Source organism: Leuciscus leuciscus (genome assembly GCF_965113295.1).
Source record: "Leuciscus leuciscus genome assembly, chromosome: 23".
Classification (NCBI taxonomy): domain Eukaryota; kingdom Metazoa; phylum Chordata; class Actinopteri; order Cypriniformes; family Leuciscidae; genus Leuciscus; species Leuciscus leuciscus.
This window is the reverse complement of record NC_138747.1, coordinates 32178759-32196975: the sequence shown is the minus strand read 5'-3', so window position 1 is coordinate 32196975 and position 18217 is coordinate 32178759. Positions and strand designations below refer to the sequence as shown.

Below are 18217 nucleotides of genomic sequence, written 5' to 3'. Positions count from 1 at the left end.
TGTAAGTGTTTTACTAAAGTTATAAGGCACTTGAATATAATGACAATATTGCACAGCTTTACATATCTTATACTGTAGTGTACACAAATAATATGAAGGAATTTTCTGTATTGATTTTTCACAAGTGTTTACCCGTATTTTGAGGTCAGGAACTTATTGGACAACGTTCTGGTGGAAAATTACCAGCGTTATTCCATTTTTTATAGTGTAATATTTACTATAGGTTATATATATTTTAGGGTATAGGGATGCACAGATATGAAGATGTTGGCCGACACCAATAACCGATAATTTTTTTTATATTTGAAACAGAAATCTTTTATAACATTATAAATATCTTTACTGTCACTTATGATCAATTTAATGCATCCTTGAGAAAAAAACAAAAAAAACAAATGTAATTAGGGATGAAAATTTTGCCCGATAACCGATAATTCTTTATATTTGATATTTATAGCCGATAACTGATATATTGGCAGATAAATCTAAATCCATATTTTGATGTCATTTTTGAGAGCCTGATTACAAAAACAAAAGTCTCACCATTAAAATCCACGACCCAAACACACAATTATTATGATTTTATGTAGCCGATATGACAGACTTGTGCCGCACTTTACTGTATTTTCCTTTTTTGAAGTGATTTCAATCATATTTCAAGCAGTTCATAATCATCATGTTGAACAGTGCGCATCTGAAGCATCTCAGCTGGAGGAGATAATACATTATTTATCAGATTTAATATATTGGCCAGATTTTTCTTATTGTGCCGATAATGATAACATTAAAAATGAACATATATCAACCGATCCCGATATGGTGTCCGATATATCGTGCATCACTAACAGGATATACTGTAACTCACGAGCCGCACTGGAGTTATGCTTCTGTCCTCATGAGATCCTGCTTTGGTGATTTCAAGGTGACTTAGAAACGAGGAAGGTTTGCACTGATGTGATTTACACATATAGTTCAGTGGAGACGAACACACACACACACACACACTGGAACATCTGTCCTGATGCTGTGGTTCACACACACGACTGCTGGCGGTTTGAGGGAAACTGAACTGGACATTGTTCTGGTGGATCCGTGTTTTTGACGAGGGCTTTTCCTGCAGAGACTGAAGCTGTGAGTGTGAGGAAATAAATCTGATCTATGCGAACGCCTCCAGTCCAGCAGCGCTCCTGAAGAACAGCTCGCAGATCCTCAAACCCACACACTCATCGATCCTGTGTGGAGTAACACAGCAGCGTGGGCAGTGTGTGTGTGTGTGTGTGTGTGTGTGTGTGTGTGTGTGTGTGTGTGTGTGTGTGTGTGTGTGTGTGTGTGTGTGTGTGTGTGTGTGTGTGTGTGTGTGTGTGTGTGTGTGTGTGTGTGTGTGTGTGTGTGCGTGTGTGTGTGTGCGCGTGCGTGCGTATGTGTGTTGCACTGACCATCCTCTCTCTCTCAGCTGGGATATCAGTGTCAGGTTTCTGATGTCGGGCTCGGATGAATCTCCAACACAAAGCTGTCGATCAACATTCACAGGAGCCTCAAACTCATGAGCAACACATGAGAATCAGCTTATAGAAAAACACTTTCCAGAACTTTCCCCAAGCGATGTAATATTACGGCTGTCTACTGAACCATCCATCGCAATACAACTCACCAACAAAGGAACTTGACTTTATTATATCGATCATTACTAATACTATATATATATATATATATATATATATATATATATATACTGTATATATATGTATATTGTATATATAATGACCATTGTTCTACATATATATTAGGAAACTATTAGGAATAGAGATATACACACACACACACACACTTTATACACACACTTCACATAATTATACGTACATCATACTTTCTGTTTTAAGTGTTTTGAATTGATGGTATTGTCTAACTGTGTTTTGTCTTATGTTCTTCTTTAAAATAAAAAAAATACAAGTTTTTTTTTTTTTTTTTGGTTATCCGAACATTAAGGAAACATTCAATTTTTAATATAATGGGAACGTTACTATTGACTGTTCTCTGAGGTGGAAACATTTAAGACAAAATGTTCTATGAGCAATGTATAAATAATGGCATTATTGCAGACCAGATAACTTCAAATGAACATTCTATTAACATAATGTTTGATCATAACTCTGAGAGAACGTTCAGTGTCTTTAGTTTGTGTTATTAGTGACAAAAGGCACATTTTATCTTGTTAATGGCTGAGTAACGTCTCATGTTCATTATCTATAAAACTCAATGTAAGATCCTCCCAGTGACATCAGAATGGCTGAATGTACCCAGTGCTGTGATCCTGAAGCCACTGCATCAGGAGCTGTTGTCCTCTTTATGTTGTGTATCTGGTGTTGTATATGTGTGTATTGCACATAGAGCTGAGTTAGTGGTTTTTGCACAGAACTGACTGCCAGAAAAAGCCGTTCAGTGACTCATATAAAATGTGCAGAAGTCAACATCAAACTGCATTCATCCAATTTACATTCATAATGTGTCAGATCAAGTGAAATATAATGTTACAAGGTCATGGACATTTCTACAGTCAATCTGAATTTAAATAAAGTTAAATTGTTGAGGTAAAAAGATTCCTAATCAAATCAATGGATAGCGTCTGTTTTCAACCTTTACTTGATGTAGTACGGTAACATTTCTTGTATCACTGGTCTGAAATCAGATGATTAGACATAGCGAAAGATCTATCAAGACACGCACAATCACACCAAAGTGACTCACAACACAACACATGATGCACTGGATGACACAAGCAGTGATGTGTGTATTAAACACTGTGATATTTGGGTGAATGCAAAGAAAAAACAAATCACTTTCTTCATCAGTTTCATTAGTATTTGTCTTGTTTTCCATTGCCATTTTTAAACATCCCTAAAATGAGATATTAGGACGCAAGCAGTCTTTGCTTAAAGGGAAAATATTATGCAAAATTCTCTTTTATGTTGTTTTTGACCATTCATGTGTCTGCAGTGTGAACACAACCATCCTACTGTGGGAAAAATACATCCACTTCGTTTGTTATTTTCCCCATAAATCCGAAACGGTGTCTCAAAATGAGCCGTTCACGAATGTGTTGCAATGTGAGGTCACACTGCACAGGCCCCGCCCACAACTGCTGGCTGACTCCGCCCTATTAGCATAGACTCCGCCCCTCAGTAAGCTGAACACAGTCCGCCATGTTTATCTCCTCGACAGAGCATTTAAAGGAACACGCAGACTTTTTGGGACTTTATCTTATTCCCCGTATCCCCCAGAGTTAGATAAGTCCATACACACCCTTCTCATCTCCGTGTCTGACGCACCCACCGCTAGCCTAGCTTAGCACAAAGACTGGAGGTAAATGGCTCCAGCTAGCATACTGCTCCCAATAAGTGACAAAATAACGCCAACATTTTCCAATTTAGGCCTACATGTTGTGATTTGTATAGTCACAGCGTGTACGAATAACAAGGTCACATGAGACACAGCCATCTTCTAACCGTATACATACTGGGAACTATATTCTCAGAAGGCGAAGCACTGCTGCTTGGGCGGAGCGACAACATTTCTAACCAGCATGCACTGCTTCAAGTCAGCCGCCGATCAGCCTGCGCAGAGCTGCATGAAGTCCAACCAGCCTTATGTTTAATTCTCACACGACCCGCCGTCTGACAGCCAGCTTTCTGTGCGCGTGTTTCGGATGTGTGTGCGTTTAGAAACCCATATATCAGAAGTTAGACTGATACGGCTTTAAAACGCATGCAAATAAAACACTTTCATGATCACGAAGAAATGCAATGTCACGTGAGCCCGAGATTATAATCAAAACCAAACAGATGTTTTAGAGTATCCGAGGCACGAGCTGTGCAGGCTCCGCCCTCTTCTGGAAAGGTGGGCGGGGAAAAGCAGCTCATTTGCATTTAAAGTTACATGCACAAAAACAGCATGTGTTTCCTTCCACTCAAAAATGGGCATTTACAACATGGTATAATAAATGCTTATATTAGGCCTACATCTTGTAAAAAGGGGCATAGTATTCACTACTAGCCTATTCACTACTTTCTAAAAAGGGGCATAATGTTGACACAGGGATGACACAGCATCAACGCCACAGGACACACACACACACACACACACACACACACACAGGTGCAAAAATAGATGAAGAGGTCAAGAGGGTGAGCAAGACAGTGACAAAATGAAAAAGCCACACATCAGCATGTGACTCGACTCTGGTTTATGATGTTAGGCAGAGACAGACATGACTGATGCGGAGACAGACCGTTCTGGGGTGTGTTTCCCGTACAACGCCGTAACTCGCTGCTTCACTATCATATCATAGCTAATCACGACTGTTTCCCAAAACCGTATTGTCGCAAATTGGTCGTTCGATCACATTGGTTAATTATGTCACGCGGGTGTTGGAGTAATAATACTTTTAATGAATCTGTTTGAGACTGAATTAATGCTAGATGTTTTACTATAAATTACGGACATGTCATCTGAGGACTATATCTAATTTTTCTCAGTTATTTTGCTTTATTTCCAGATTCAATCATAGGCTCGTTCTTACACTACAGCTCGTTCACACATGCGCACTCTTCAACAATGACACTTTAAATCTCTTGACAAACTAAAAGATGTAAATGACATTTGTATGTATTATAAATAAAAGACACAGATTGTGTCTCAAACAGTAGAGTGTGTGTGCTTGCAACGCCAAGGTCATGGTTTGATTCCCAAGATGTGTATTTAAAACAATGAAAAGGTATGCATACAGTGGACTAATGAATACGTTTTCATATTTTAAAATGACTAGATGCTGCATTAGTGAAGAACAGTAAGTCGCTTTGGATAAAAGCGTCTGCCAAATGCATAAATGTAAATAAGGATAAGGAAGATAAGGACACCACTTTGTGATACTGTTTGCGAATGTTCGTTGTAACGATGGTTTCGGGCAACACAGACTCATTGAACTGCTGATAAACGACAGAACTTGTGAACATAGTTGGCTAACGACGCTTTCGGGAAACGCACCCCAGGACAGTCAGCTGTCATCATGAGTGGAAGCACACCTGTCCTGTCCAGGGTCACTGAGAGAGGGCCGACCCCTGACAAATAATCTTTGCAGGACACCGAACACACCCTGATTGTGTATCATATTCAGGGATGCCTCCACCATTACAAACATGTCTTACAACTTTTACACAATATGTGTATTTAAAGGGATAGTTCACTTTGAAATAAAATTTTGGTATGTTTTAGCTTACCTCAAGGGCATCCAAGATGTAGGTGTCTTTTTTTCCGCAGTAGTTTCAATTTTGATATTTTTAGGTCAAACCGTTCTTGTCTGTCAGTCATATAATGCAGGTCGATGGTCACCACCTCAAAGAGCATGCACAGAGTCCAAATTAAAACAATTCCCTGTCGTCCAAATTAAACAATTCCCCATCGTAAGTACACATTGATGGCCTAAGACACGAAACGAGCGGTTTGTGTGAGAAAACGAACAGTATTTATATCGTTGTTACCTCTTATACACAGCCACGTCCAAATGATCTGAGGGCGCGGGCGGGTATAGATATACACTAGATGTCGCCTTGGCTACGGTTTCGTTCCAATGAACTGCAGTAGCCAATGAACGGTTTGACCTAAAAATATCAAAATTGAAACTACTGCGGAAAAAAAGACACCTACATCTTGGATGCCCTTGAGGTAAGCTAAAACATACCAACATTTTATTTCAAAGTGAACTATCCCTTTAAAGGAGAACTTGGTAACTTTTTTAACTTAATAAAACTGTCTAGAAATCATTTGGATGGTTAAACAACCTGTTCTGGTGATATTGGTGACTTTCCCCGCTCCCCCCAGCGTTCCCAGGCGGAAAACCAACCTTGCAACTTGGGGACTACCGTCCCGGCAAGATAGAAATGGGAAGTCTCGTGAGAAGCGAGAACTAGAACGAGAACGAGCGCGAAACACAAATTGCTTTACGGCAATTCGACATAAACACACACGCATGTATGATGTATTACCAGATGACCCACCTCGGTAGACATAGCTCCACGCGATACAGTTGGCTTGCTCCGATCAAAACAAACGCACATGAGCAGAGGTAGAGAGGGGGAGGAGGCCGCCGCAAGTGAGTTTTTTTACGACTGTGTTGTGAAATATACGCCCCCCCACAGCTGTAGGGGGAGCTCGTGGGGAAAACATGCGACAACAAAAGGGAAAATCAGCGAAGAAGTGACTAGAGTTCGCTAGAGTTACAGAGTTCTCCTTTAAAGCTGCTGTCCGTAACTTTTTTGTGTTAAAAATTAAAAAATCATCCAAAATAATAATAATTTTTAAAAAACATAACCAGCCCGTGTTCAAAACTCTCAATCGGTTAGCTTTTAACTCTCAATCGGTTAGGTACTGGTGGATTTCCGCGGGACATTCGAGCATGTCTTTGTGTCATTACGTCACATCTGTCCACATAAAGACACATCTGTCCACATAAAGAAGAGTCTCGGCTAGTAGGCTATGAGTGTGAGGATGTTCGAGGCGTAGATTTATAGCCTTTTCTCACAGCACTTTAAATAATTAAACTTATAGCGGATCCAGAATGTTTCAAACGACAATCACCAGTGACAACTGGACATTCACCAGTTGTAAAACCCAAAAGACTTCGGAGTGGGTCCCAAAAGACCATGCGAAAACCAGGATAAACATCGGCAGGGCTTTTGAAAGATGGCGTGAACTCCGTGTTTTAAAGGGGTTCAAAACGGACGCAGAGATGGCTTTATTTTGCTAGACAGGCAAGACATTTCAATAGTTTAATTACGTAACAGTAGCGCACTTGTTCGCTTAATTTACACAGTTATGGAGTTTCCTTTGTTGTGCCTTTCTCGTTTTGCTATTATGGTAAATATGAATTATTTTGTGCTAGCTATGAGAGGGAGCAATTCACCTCTACTCCAAGAAAATCAAACCCGCCTCCTCCGTTGTCAAGTACTGGATCTGAATCAGATCGGTAAAGTGAACATTTTCCTGACGCAAGATGTTTATATTATGTTAAATTACAACACGTTTATGCATAACAGGTATTTTGTTCATACACTGTTTATTTCATAGCACTATGATTGTTTTTGTTTGTACAAAATAACTGCTCTTCTATGATTTGCACGGTTTGATATGATATGATCGTTAGATTTAATCAGCGTGATTTACTGCAATACTTTTTTTCCCCTTAGTTGATCAGAACAAAGTGGATGTTACTTGTTCAGACGACATTTTCCGTTGAAAATTATAATATTGGTCATACTTCCAAAAAGTATATTCTGTGATTCTGAATGCCCGTATCCACACCGGCGCGGTGATTGACAGCCGCACACTCTCCTCTAAACATTGGATTCATCCGCGCTGTTTCATGCCGATGTACAACACACGTAAAGTTGATAATTCCGCAAATAACTGCAATTGCAGATTTCTAACAGAGATGGCGACAAAGAGGAAAAACTACGGACTGCAGCTTTAAAGATGTGTATTTAAAATGTATATTTAAAACAATGAAAAGGTATGCATACAGTGGACTAATGAATACGTTTTCATATTTTAAAATAATGAAGTTGCTGATGCTGCATTAGTAAAGCACCGGCTGAGAGGACGTTAACATTAGTACCTCAGGCGATTAGAGCAATGTGTAAATGTCATGATTGTTACGGTCTATTTGCATAAGTTTATATCGAGCTGGGCACATTTATGCATTCGTTAGTCAAGTTGCTAAGTTGCATATTGATCCATTAATACTAACACTTTCTCTTCTCTTCTTTTCTTTTCTTTTCTTTTCTACATTAAAAAAATGTATTGCGTTATACTAAAGTGAGAAAGGTCACAGCACTTGCATATTTTTGTCCTATTGTTAGTTTAATTGCTTCAGTTGCTCTATTCACTTGTTAGTCGGTTGGATAAAAGCGTCTGCTAAATGATTAAATGTAAATGTAATCTAAATACATATTTAAAGCGAGTGATCTGAGAATGCAGATTAATACGTCCATCCAGCCGAGAAAGCGTATCTGATTTTGAACACATCTGAAAATTAAATCGTTTTCATCCTTCCAGTAATTCAGATTTTGTTATTTTAACTAGATAATCATAGTGTGCTCTAAAAGAGAGCAAGAAAAGCTGTATATGTACATATAAGTACAAGTACAGTTTTCGTTCAGTGCTGATATCGATCCACAATCACATGTATGTTTGTACATATTTTTTTTTTATGTTCTTTGGAGTGTATGTTTTTGGTTCAGTTTGGATATCTTTTAATATTTATTCATATCGTTAATATATTAATATTGATATCATTTTATTTATCATTTTCATGGTTCAGTCAACACTGTTTATTAATGTAAAAAGTTCAGCACTATTTTATTTTGAGTGTTATATTTTGATTCAGTATCAGTTTTAAAATCTATCGGTTAATTAATCGGTTATCAGCTCAACTTAGTGATATCGGTAAAATCCAATATCGGTTACACTTAATCATCACACATTAAACAACTCATAAATCAAAACTGCCGAACGTTACTGAATGAAATGAAGGATTGTGAAGCTTTGAGGTGTTGATGGACTCGTCTTGATAATCGTTCTGAATCCCATCCAGACAGTCTTCGACAAAAACACGATTTTCTCAGATTTTACTCCAAATGTTGCTTTTGTAATGAAACTTACCCATATTCAAGAGTTGGTAGAAAAAGGTGCACGAAGCCAAAATTATCATTGTTTAATTCATACAACACAATATTCTGGGGGCCTTGAAATTCTGTGAAAAAGATGCTGTCTTTTTTAATGATTTTTCTAATATTCATGTCTAATATTATTGAGCCAGGTTGATACGGTTCCTTTAACATTACATGCGTGAAGTATTTTTTTCTGTGCCAGCATTACCAACCATCCTTCAAGGTCATCCATTCAGGAACGTCTGTCTCCTGGAAGAGGATAAATGTGGCCTGGTCTCTGATTTATAATAAGTGTTCCTAGGGAAATGCTTTCTCCTTTTAAGAACGGCTGCTGGAATCAGGGCAGCACTACTGTCCTTATTAGAGGAGATTGTACTCCTTCTGAGCAATTCCTGGTGGGATCCGAGACTAAATATGAAATGTCAGAGGGGAATGAGAACACGGACCGGCGGACTAGATTAGCGAGCTGATCAAGGGCACGGCTTTAGCTAACGCGGGACAGCGTTTAGCTAGCCGACAGCTATTGTCATTGCTCCAGAACCGGGTCCTTCAGCACAACGTCAAAGCATCGGTCCGGGACACGGTGGATCTGTGGTCGTCTTCGGTTCTGGGATGTTTTGCCAGCTCACTTTGACCTTCATGTCTCTCTTATGGTTTACACGCGGTGTCGGATTACACGGATTGCCTCAGTCCCGATATGCAGTGCTTCTGTTTCTTTCTCTTTTAATTGATGTCAAAATAATTGTCTGCATTTAGCGTTTGCTCGTCAGCGCTCCACTAAATGTGAGAGCACTATCAAGGTCAAAAGTCTCACATCTGTGTCTCAGGAGATATTTTACCTCTCGTTTGATTATGAATTAGTCAGGAGACACATCAGGAAGGGCGAAACGTGAGCGGAGAGATTAGCGAAACTGTCTACATTCATTAATTAATCCGAATACATGTTTTCGTTTTGAAAATTTGCGTTTTCAAGCATTTTCCAAAAGTTTCTCATCCACACTGAAACATCAGAAAACGCTAAATTCCCCTTAACAGCGCATGTGTAAACCCTCACTAAAGCTCACTGAGACGATCCAGACGGAGAAATAAATAATAAAGTTATCGCTCAATTCTTCTGACAGGATCATTTTATTGAGCAGAATATCGTCCAGGTCGCTCTCACTCACTATTATATGTTTGGTGTAAAACACTAAAACTGCTCATGTTTCACCGCAGGACAGCAGATGTGAGTGTATTCTGTCATCTGTGCAGGACTGTGATATGAAGAGTGTGTGAAGTCACATATTTCAGCAACAGTGTGAGAGTGAATAGCAGATAACAGGCACAATACCGCTATAAACATCAATATCTATATAACATGTGTCACATGACTAAACTTACGCCATCGTTCTCACAGTCCACACTACAGTCCACACTACAGTCCACACTACAGTCCACACTACAGTCCACACTACAGCGAGAAAACTGCGTTTTCAAATTTATCCACTTTGGAGAGCGTTTTCAAAAAGCTTCGTTTTCATTAGTAAAAACTATCTCTATGTCGACGGAAGACAAAACTGAGAGAAAAAGACTCGTTTTCAAATGAAAGCGTATTGGTGTGGACGAGGCCTGAGTGTTGGTTACAGGCTAATTCGGGTAAGGATGTGCACTGCGTTGAAGTGACTGAAATAGAAACGAGAACAGAGGAAGGCATGGGGGAGGACAGACTCTTCCAGGCCATTAGCATACAATAGCAGCTTCACATTGTCATACAGAACATTGTTTACTGTAGTTGCAGCTAAGACAGAAATGTCTTTCCCACTGTCAGAATAGGATCCCTTCCTCTGTCCTTCCTAGATTTCCCTGGTTCTTATTAGTTCTCAGTGCCTGCGCCTCGAGCTGAAGGCTTCACGTGTGCATCTCTCCTGACGAACGGCTCTAGCGCCACCATTATCTGAAGCAAGCCGACTTAAAGGAGATGCTCTCTGTTTTCTGGGAGGTCGCCAGGCTCCTCCGTATCTTGCTCAGCTCCCATCTGCCAGGATCTGTGTGTGTGTGTGTGTGTGTGTGTGTGTGTGTGTGTGTGTGTGTGTGTGTGTGTGTGTGTGTGTGTGTGTGTGTGTGTGTGTGTGTGTGTGTGTGTGTGTGTGTGTGTGTGTGTGTGTGTGTGTGGCCAACACCCATCACTTGGAGAAAAGTTGGCGCTCAGCTCAGTAATACCCACGTAATGTGTCGTAGCATCCAGGAGACTCGTGTCGTCGTCCTTACAGAGCAATTTCTTTATTCTGTTCTTCGTAACACTTTATTTTACAGTGTCCTTGTTACATATGTTAACATAACTACATACATACACAACTAAATTAATAACTTTTTTACAACAAAAATGAAACATCACTGAACTTACTTAAGCTGGACTGTGACTATTTTCATTATTTTCCTGTTATCACTGTAAAGCTGCTTTGAATCTGTATTGTAAAAAGCGCTATATAAATAAAGCTGACTTGACTTGACTATGTTACATGTACTTACCATAGTAATAACAGTAAATTATGCGTAATTACATGCAACTAACCCTCAGCCAAACCCTAACCCTATAGTAAGTACATGTAGTTGATTATTATTACTCAGTACTTGAATATATAATTACACTGTAACAATGACACCTTAAAATAAAGTGTAACCGAATAAAGTGTAAGCGAGTTCCTTCCATCAGCCAGTTTTAACATCGACTGGTGCTTGATGGTTAGGCGAAGGTAACCCTAGAATAAAGGCAAAAGTATTGACTTGAGGAGCTCAGAGAAATCGAAGAGGGATAAAGTTACACATTAGTGTTTGGTGTGTGTTCATTGTTTGGATGCTTCCAATCCTGCTTGAAAATCCAGCTACAAATAGAGGGTTTGCGTTGACGTCACACTCCCTCATCCGGACTGAGTGTCAGAAGAGCTGCGGAGTGACTGGATTTAATAGAGGAAACTGCGAAAACACGAGGAAAATCAACGATTATCAGTTTAAACTAAAGGTTGGACTCGATATAGTGTTTCTTACACCTTATCAAAGATCCAGTGATCATGGATATCGACATGCAGCAGGAATCGTGTTTCCTCACATTTATATGAGCCTGATTTCAACGCCGGGGAAATACATAAAGCACATTTGCCTGTGAACGCTTTATATAAATACAATATAAGTCTAAATCCATGTGATCACTCATATCAGTGTTATATATCATCATATCGCCAGCCCTAACACTTGTGTAGTTTTTAGTCAGTGTTTATTTAAAAACATCCGATTATGCAGAATATACCATGGTAAATATTGAATTGATGAGTTGTCAATATAATATATAACAATACAATATATAAGGTATAATTTTACCCCTAAACTCATCATATTGACACACACTAATGACTGCAAATCCACTTTCTCTGCCTGGATCCAGTTGTTTCTGTGAATTGCAGTGATTCATTTGCTTCTCTGTTCTGTAGCTTCAGGAGGTCTGTAAAAATATACCTCCGATTTCTTGTCAAATATAGTTGTACAGTCGATCTCAAAGCTTTTTCCTTTTTAAATGTGTTTTGTGTGTTTTTCTCATCATTCACACTGAAAACTAAAACCTGAAAACTTCTGCCGCTCAGTGTGTGTGAACGCAGTCACTCCGGCCGACGGTGACATCACACACTTAACCTCAAACCAAAATGTATTCAGACGGCTTCAACATTTCTCACATTATCAGTTTATTCGCTATAGTTTAGAAAATGGTGATAAAATATGAGCAGAACTCAGTTGATATTTGACTGGTTTTGTCCGTCCTTCTGTTAGACTGTCTCACACATGAATTATGTTGAATATCTGTCAGCTGTTAAATTTAACTACACAATTAGATAATACCAGTTTAGCTCAACCAATCACCAAGCAATGCTTCATTTTGTTCAGTCTGTGTGTAAAAAGAGCATTAGCAATTAAAGAAAACACACTTCGGTCAGGTCAAAGTGTCTGCATAATATTTGGTCCCAAATTTGAATACATTTTACTGGTAGTATTTTTGGTTTGAAATGAATTTTTAGTTTGACTGTAGTCAAAGCTGGGCGTAACGTGGTTCAAGCTGGTCCAAAGGGTTGATCAGTAGATGTTAACCCTGTTAGAGCGAGTAGATCGCCTGCGTAACGCCTTTCTTCTTCAGTTCGGATTGGTTTCTTCAGGAAATACATGAGTCATTTCTACTTGAGGTTGGAGGTCATCAAATAGGGGTACAAGCTTCTGGTTTAATGTAAAGATATAGATATAAGGATGCCATGTGTAGTAAGTGGCTCAAGCTGCTAAACATTGTTCTTCTTTTTCACGTTATAGGTCGACTTAAAATGGGCTGAAGTGGTGAAAAACTGAAGAAGGAGTCCCAGATGATGGTGTGTGATAGTGCTAAATGCTCATCGCTGTGTCCTGGGAGAGAAAGCCTAACTGCTCAGCTTATTAACAAGACTAGATGTGACCATTTGTCTTCATTATCGTGTCACACTTGAGGTGTCAGCAAGAGTCAGTCCAGCAGAGCCGAGCAACAGCATGTTCTCCCAAACACCAAACACACACTGAACACACACCAAACACACACTCAGACCAAACACACACCAAACACACACTCAGACCAAACACAGACCAAACACACACCAAACACACACTCAGACCAAACACAGACCAAACACACACCAAACACACACTCAGACCAAACACAGACTAAACACACACCAAACACACACTCAGACCAAACACAGACCAAACACACACCAAACACACACCAAACACACAATGAACATGTATAACACTCACATCAAACACACACTCACACCAAACACAGACTCACACCAAACACACACTCACACCAAACACACTAAACACACACTAAACATGTATAACCAAACACACACTAAACACACACCAAACACACTAAACATGTATAACACTCACACTAAACACACACCAAACACACTAAACATGTATAACACTCACACCAAACACACACCAAACACACTATACAACTCTCACACCAAACACACACTCACACCACACACACACTCACACCAAACACACACTCACACCAAACACACACCAAACACACTATACAACACTCACACCAAACACACACTCACACCAAACACACACTAAACATGTATAACCAAACACACACTACACATGTATAACACTCACACTAAACACACACAAAACACACTAAACATGTATAACACACAAACACACACATGGTTTGCAGAGAAGATTAAGCTGTCCTCCAGATCTATCCATCTATAGTGCTCTAGTGCTGTCATGGGAAAGACATTTACTGAAGGACAGTTCGTGTGAATTGTCATGTTGTCTTAATATTTTTTTTTTTAACTCAATGCGGTCAATCTTTAAGGCCAGTTAGATTCACAATATGGTTGCATACAAAAATACATTATTTATCACGAGCCATACTCTCCTATATCACACACAGCTCTGTGTCAACGCATCTAACCGGAGAAGATCAAATGTTGCACTGGATAACACACACACACACACGCACACACACACGCACACACACCACTGTCAGTCCATGACAAGTCAAACACAATGAAGACGCACGCCGGTAACACATTACAATAAGGTTCATTAGTTAACACTAGTTACTAACATGTACTAAAAATGAGCAATGCATTTGTTACAGTATTTATTAATCTTTGTTAATAATAGTTAATACAAATACAGCTGATCATTGTGTGTTCATGTTAGTTCACAGTGCATTAACTAATGTTCACTAAACCTATGATTTTAATAACGTATTAGTAAATGCTGAAATTAATATTAACTAAGATGAATAAATGCTGTAGTTCATAGCTCATGGTAGTTAACTAATGAACCGTAGTGTAAAGTGATACCAAGATGCCAATCATATAATTTTTCTAATGGATGCAAGCGAGCGCATTTCCACTGTAAATGTGATGCAACTGATTTCTAACGCACTGGACCGGATCCTGTGGTCATTTCTGCGGAGAGAACATCATACAGCGAAGCATGCTCGTCTTCTTCTACCCAGCAACACTATCACTGTAGAAAGTAGCAAATTTAGTTTGACCCCTGCGCTGTTGCCTGGGAGACACATCCCAGTTAATAACTCCACGAGACAGCCAACCAGCGTCACAAGCAGGATTACAGAGGAAGAACTGGGATGTGGGATATGGGAATGATTTGAAAGAGCATCAGTGTATGTGAGTTTATGTCAGGAAGAACTGATGGGATATGGGAATGATAATCATTAGTGTATGTGAGTGTGTGATTGTGTTTAGCTTGAGATGAAACGACACACACACACACTCAACATCCCAGTTAATAACTCCGTGAGACAGCCAGCCAGCGTCAGCAGCAGTTTAAAGAGGGAAGAACTGGGATATGGGAATGATTTGAAAGAGCATCAGTGTATGTGAGTGTGTGATTGTGTTTAGCTCGAGATGAAACGACACACACTCACCCTCTGTCGGTGAGGTTTTCAGCCTCTGGCACATTCCCTCGACGCCTCCATAGTCCTCCTGTATTTTGACCACCGCCTCGGTTCCTCTGAGCTCCATGAGGGAACGCAGCTCCATGAGCGAGCAGCCGAACCCCGACGCATGGTTGCTGTCGCTTCTTTGGTTCTTGGTGTAAAAATCGCTATTCGTCAAGTCCCCCATGATGGCTGAGTATTGCTTTTCTTACAAGCGGATTGAAACTGAAATGAGACACACGGTCAGAGGAGTCCCAGCTGTGGCTGGAGAACAGGTGTCTAAAAAAAAAAATGCACGAGAGAATAGAAGAAGGATGAAGAAAAAACAGATCCGGTCCGCTGTCTGCGATCGAAGATCCTCGGCGTTACGCGAACTGGGACGCGACAGCCATCGGAAAGATCCCGGTCCTGAGGACATTCACCAGGGCTGCAGACCAGCGGCTCTCCATACGTGCTTTCCCATTCTACCTGCTTCCAGTCGGATGCTGTCTACATGCTGATCCGCTCCATTACTCCTTCAGAGACCGAGAGAGAGAGAGAGAGAGAGAGAGGAGGACAGAAGGGGAGGGAGAGAGAGAGAGAGAGAGAGAGTGAGTGTTTCTCAGAGGTGTGTGCAGAACAGGCGCTAGGAAAGCATTGTGTCGTCAATCGCACACAGAGATGGGGGTGTCCATCTATTCCTGTGATTCTCCTCGTCATCACATGCGTTTGATCGCTCTCTCTCTGCTAAACACACTGCCATGTCGATGCTAAAGGGACATGTGAGTGTTTCCGCGGCTCGTGTGATCTGAGCGAGACTGCAGTGCACATTAAAGAGATCGACGCTATTGAGAAACAAGGGCAATGCATCCCACACTGCAGCAAGGCTCGCTGGAGGGGTTAGCGATGGGAAAACATTATATAATTCATCCATTCTAATGCATTTGTGCTGCATAGAGCACAATCTGAACACCAGCTAACTAACGCTAATGGACTGATGCGTCCTGGAGGGCAATTCTCACATTTAACACATTTGGTGTTCGGAAAAGCCACATATAGTGTCGCTTTCCCAGTTGCAAGCTAGTGTTTCCAACTAAAAAGAGTGTATCAAGACACTACATCACTGCATAGTGCATCATGTTGTATTGTGCCAATAGCTTTACTGTAGAGCGAGCTCATATTTGCTCTTCTGAATAAATTATTTTAACCCCTCGGTCTTCTTTCTGTGAAGCAAAACGCATAACTGACATATTTTTGTGCCATATAAATGCTCTAATTGGCCAATTAAACAGTTTAATTTGATACATGGAGATAAACTTATTGTTCCCTTCAGTAGCTTCAATGTAGTGAGCCTCTTTTGGTTAGTACTATAGCTAAGTACTTTTTCAAAAAAGCACATTTGTGTGCAGTTTTAAGGGGGTCGCACACCGGACGAGAAGCGCGGCGCCACGTCTTTAAAATTCGAACACATTAGTCTCTATGAGTGTACACACAAACCGGCGGCGCCATTCAGCGTCTGTCCGTGGCGGCCATCTACGGCTCACGGCGCTGATCCACTTGTCCGACACGACTGTCGCGTGGTGTCGCGACGCCTCCCCACATTACATTAATGGGCGTTTACCACTATGGGTGTGGTTTTGACCGAGCGGGAAATGTGGCGTATTAGAACAGAGGACCTGCGAGAGACTTCCCTTCGTCTCCATATGCTTTACTTCTATTGGATAGTCGCGTCACGTTTAACGGAATTCATTTGCATAAAGATGGGCATCAGCCAGCTTTTTGACGCGCAGCATTTTTCCAAATGAAGCGCCACCTTCCCGGAATGCTTTGCGGGCGCGTCAAAGTCGCTTGACGTCACCCATAGGAATATAGTGGAGAGCGGCGCGACAGAAGTGTCGCACGGACAAGTGGATCAGCGCCGTCAGGACCGTGTTCAAAATCCTGCCGTGCCACAGAGCGCCTTTTACATAGTTTTATATTAAATTTACATGTATTTGTCTCAAATCGTCGTTAATGTATAAACTGACTTCACCCTGTGCTGCAATATACATTTAGTTTTACATTCATTTACAGAAATCAGCTGCGTGGATGAAAACTGATGATGTTATTGGATTTTCAAGTGATATTCTCAATTCATTCAGTTAACGGACGCTCTGAGGTAAAGTGTTCAGACTGCAGACTTAGCAACAATTGTATTTAATTGTACAGTACAATCATAACATAGTACAGGCATTATCTTAATTTCATAATGTCCTTAAACATTACAATATTGCTGGCCATAAACTGAGAAAATGCGTGTCCGGTGTGCGATACCTCGAGTTGTCCCGGACGCGGCGCGGTGCTTTCGTCCGATGTGCGACACCCTTTAGACCCAAGCGACAACATTCTAATCTGAAAAATGAAGCCTACCCGGAAGTGCAAAAAATTGCAATACATCGAAAATCCGCTAGAGGCAGGTCCCAAAAGGGAGCAAATGTCCATAGACATCCAATGTTAAAATGTCCGTTTTCACAGCATAAATTCATGTTTTTACAGGTTGGTCCCATGGACTTTTATTGTATTTTTCGATAGGTTCCGAGTGCCTGACAACTGTGAGGGGGGTGCATTTTTTTCTAACTCGTTAGTTTAGATCGTATTTAGATATAAAAGGTATGACAAATAAGGGCGTGGTTAACTTTGATTGACAGCTTGATTGACAGCTGATAACGAGCACAGGCTGCGCCAAGGAGAATGACAACATAAGAAGCGGCATTTTTTAATATACAGTTGAAATATAATACTACTGTTTTTGTATCATGAAATGTAGTTTTAAGAGTTTTTCAGGCGAGAATGTAATTGTTTAAAGCTCAAATCTGTGGTTTATTTATAAAGATTTATGAACATGTTATCCAGGTTGTGAGATCCAGACGATCACCCGGCGCTCATGTACCCCGCCTGGAACAGCCTTTCCTCGGCTAGTCGTTCTGGCGTTTGCCGCTGACTCTGGCGTCTCTGTAGTGGTTAAACATGAGATATAATTCGTCTTGTGTATATC

At 40.4% G+C, this 18217-nt stretch overlaps 1 protein-coding gene across 12 annotated transcripts in view; it reads right to left on the bottom strand.

Annotated features, from left to right (window-relative positions):
• Positions 1–18217, bottom strand: part of atp2b2 (ATPase plasma membrane Ca2+ transporting 2) — a 186452-nt gene that overhangs the window by 86283 nt on the left and 81952 nt on the right. For all 12 annotated transcript variants that reach the window (XR_014202070.1, XM_082156376.1, XM_082156375.1 and 9 more), the window contains exon 2: positions 15193–15719. Coding sequence is in view for 11 of the 12 variants with exons in the window: in XM_082156376.1 (XP_082012502.1) it covers positions 15193–15391 (199 nt within the window). In the remaining variant the exon portion in view is untranslated. The remainder of the gene's footprint in view (positions 1–15192; positions 15720–18217) is intronic.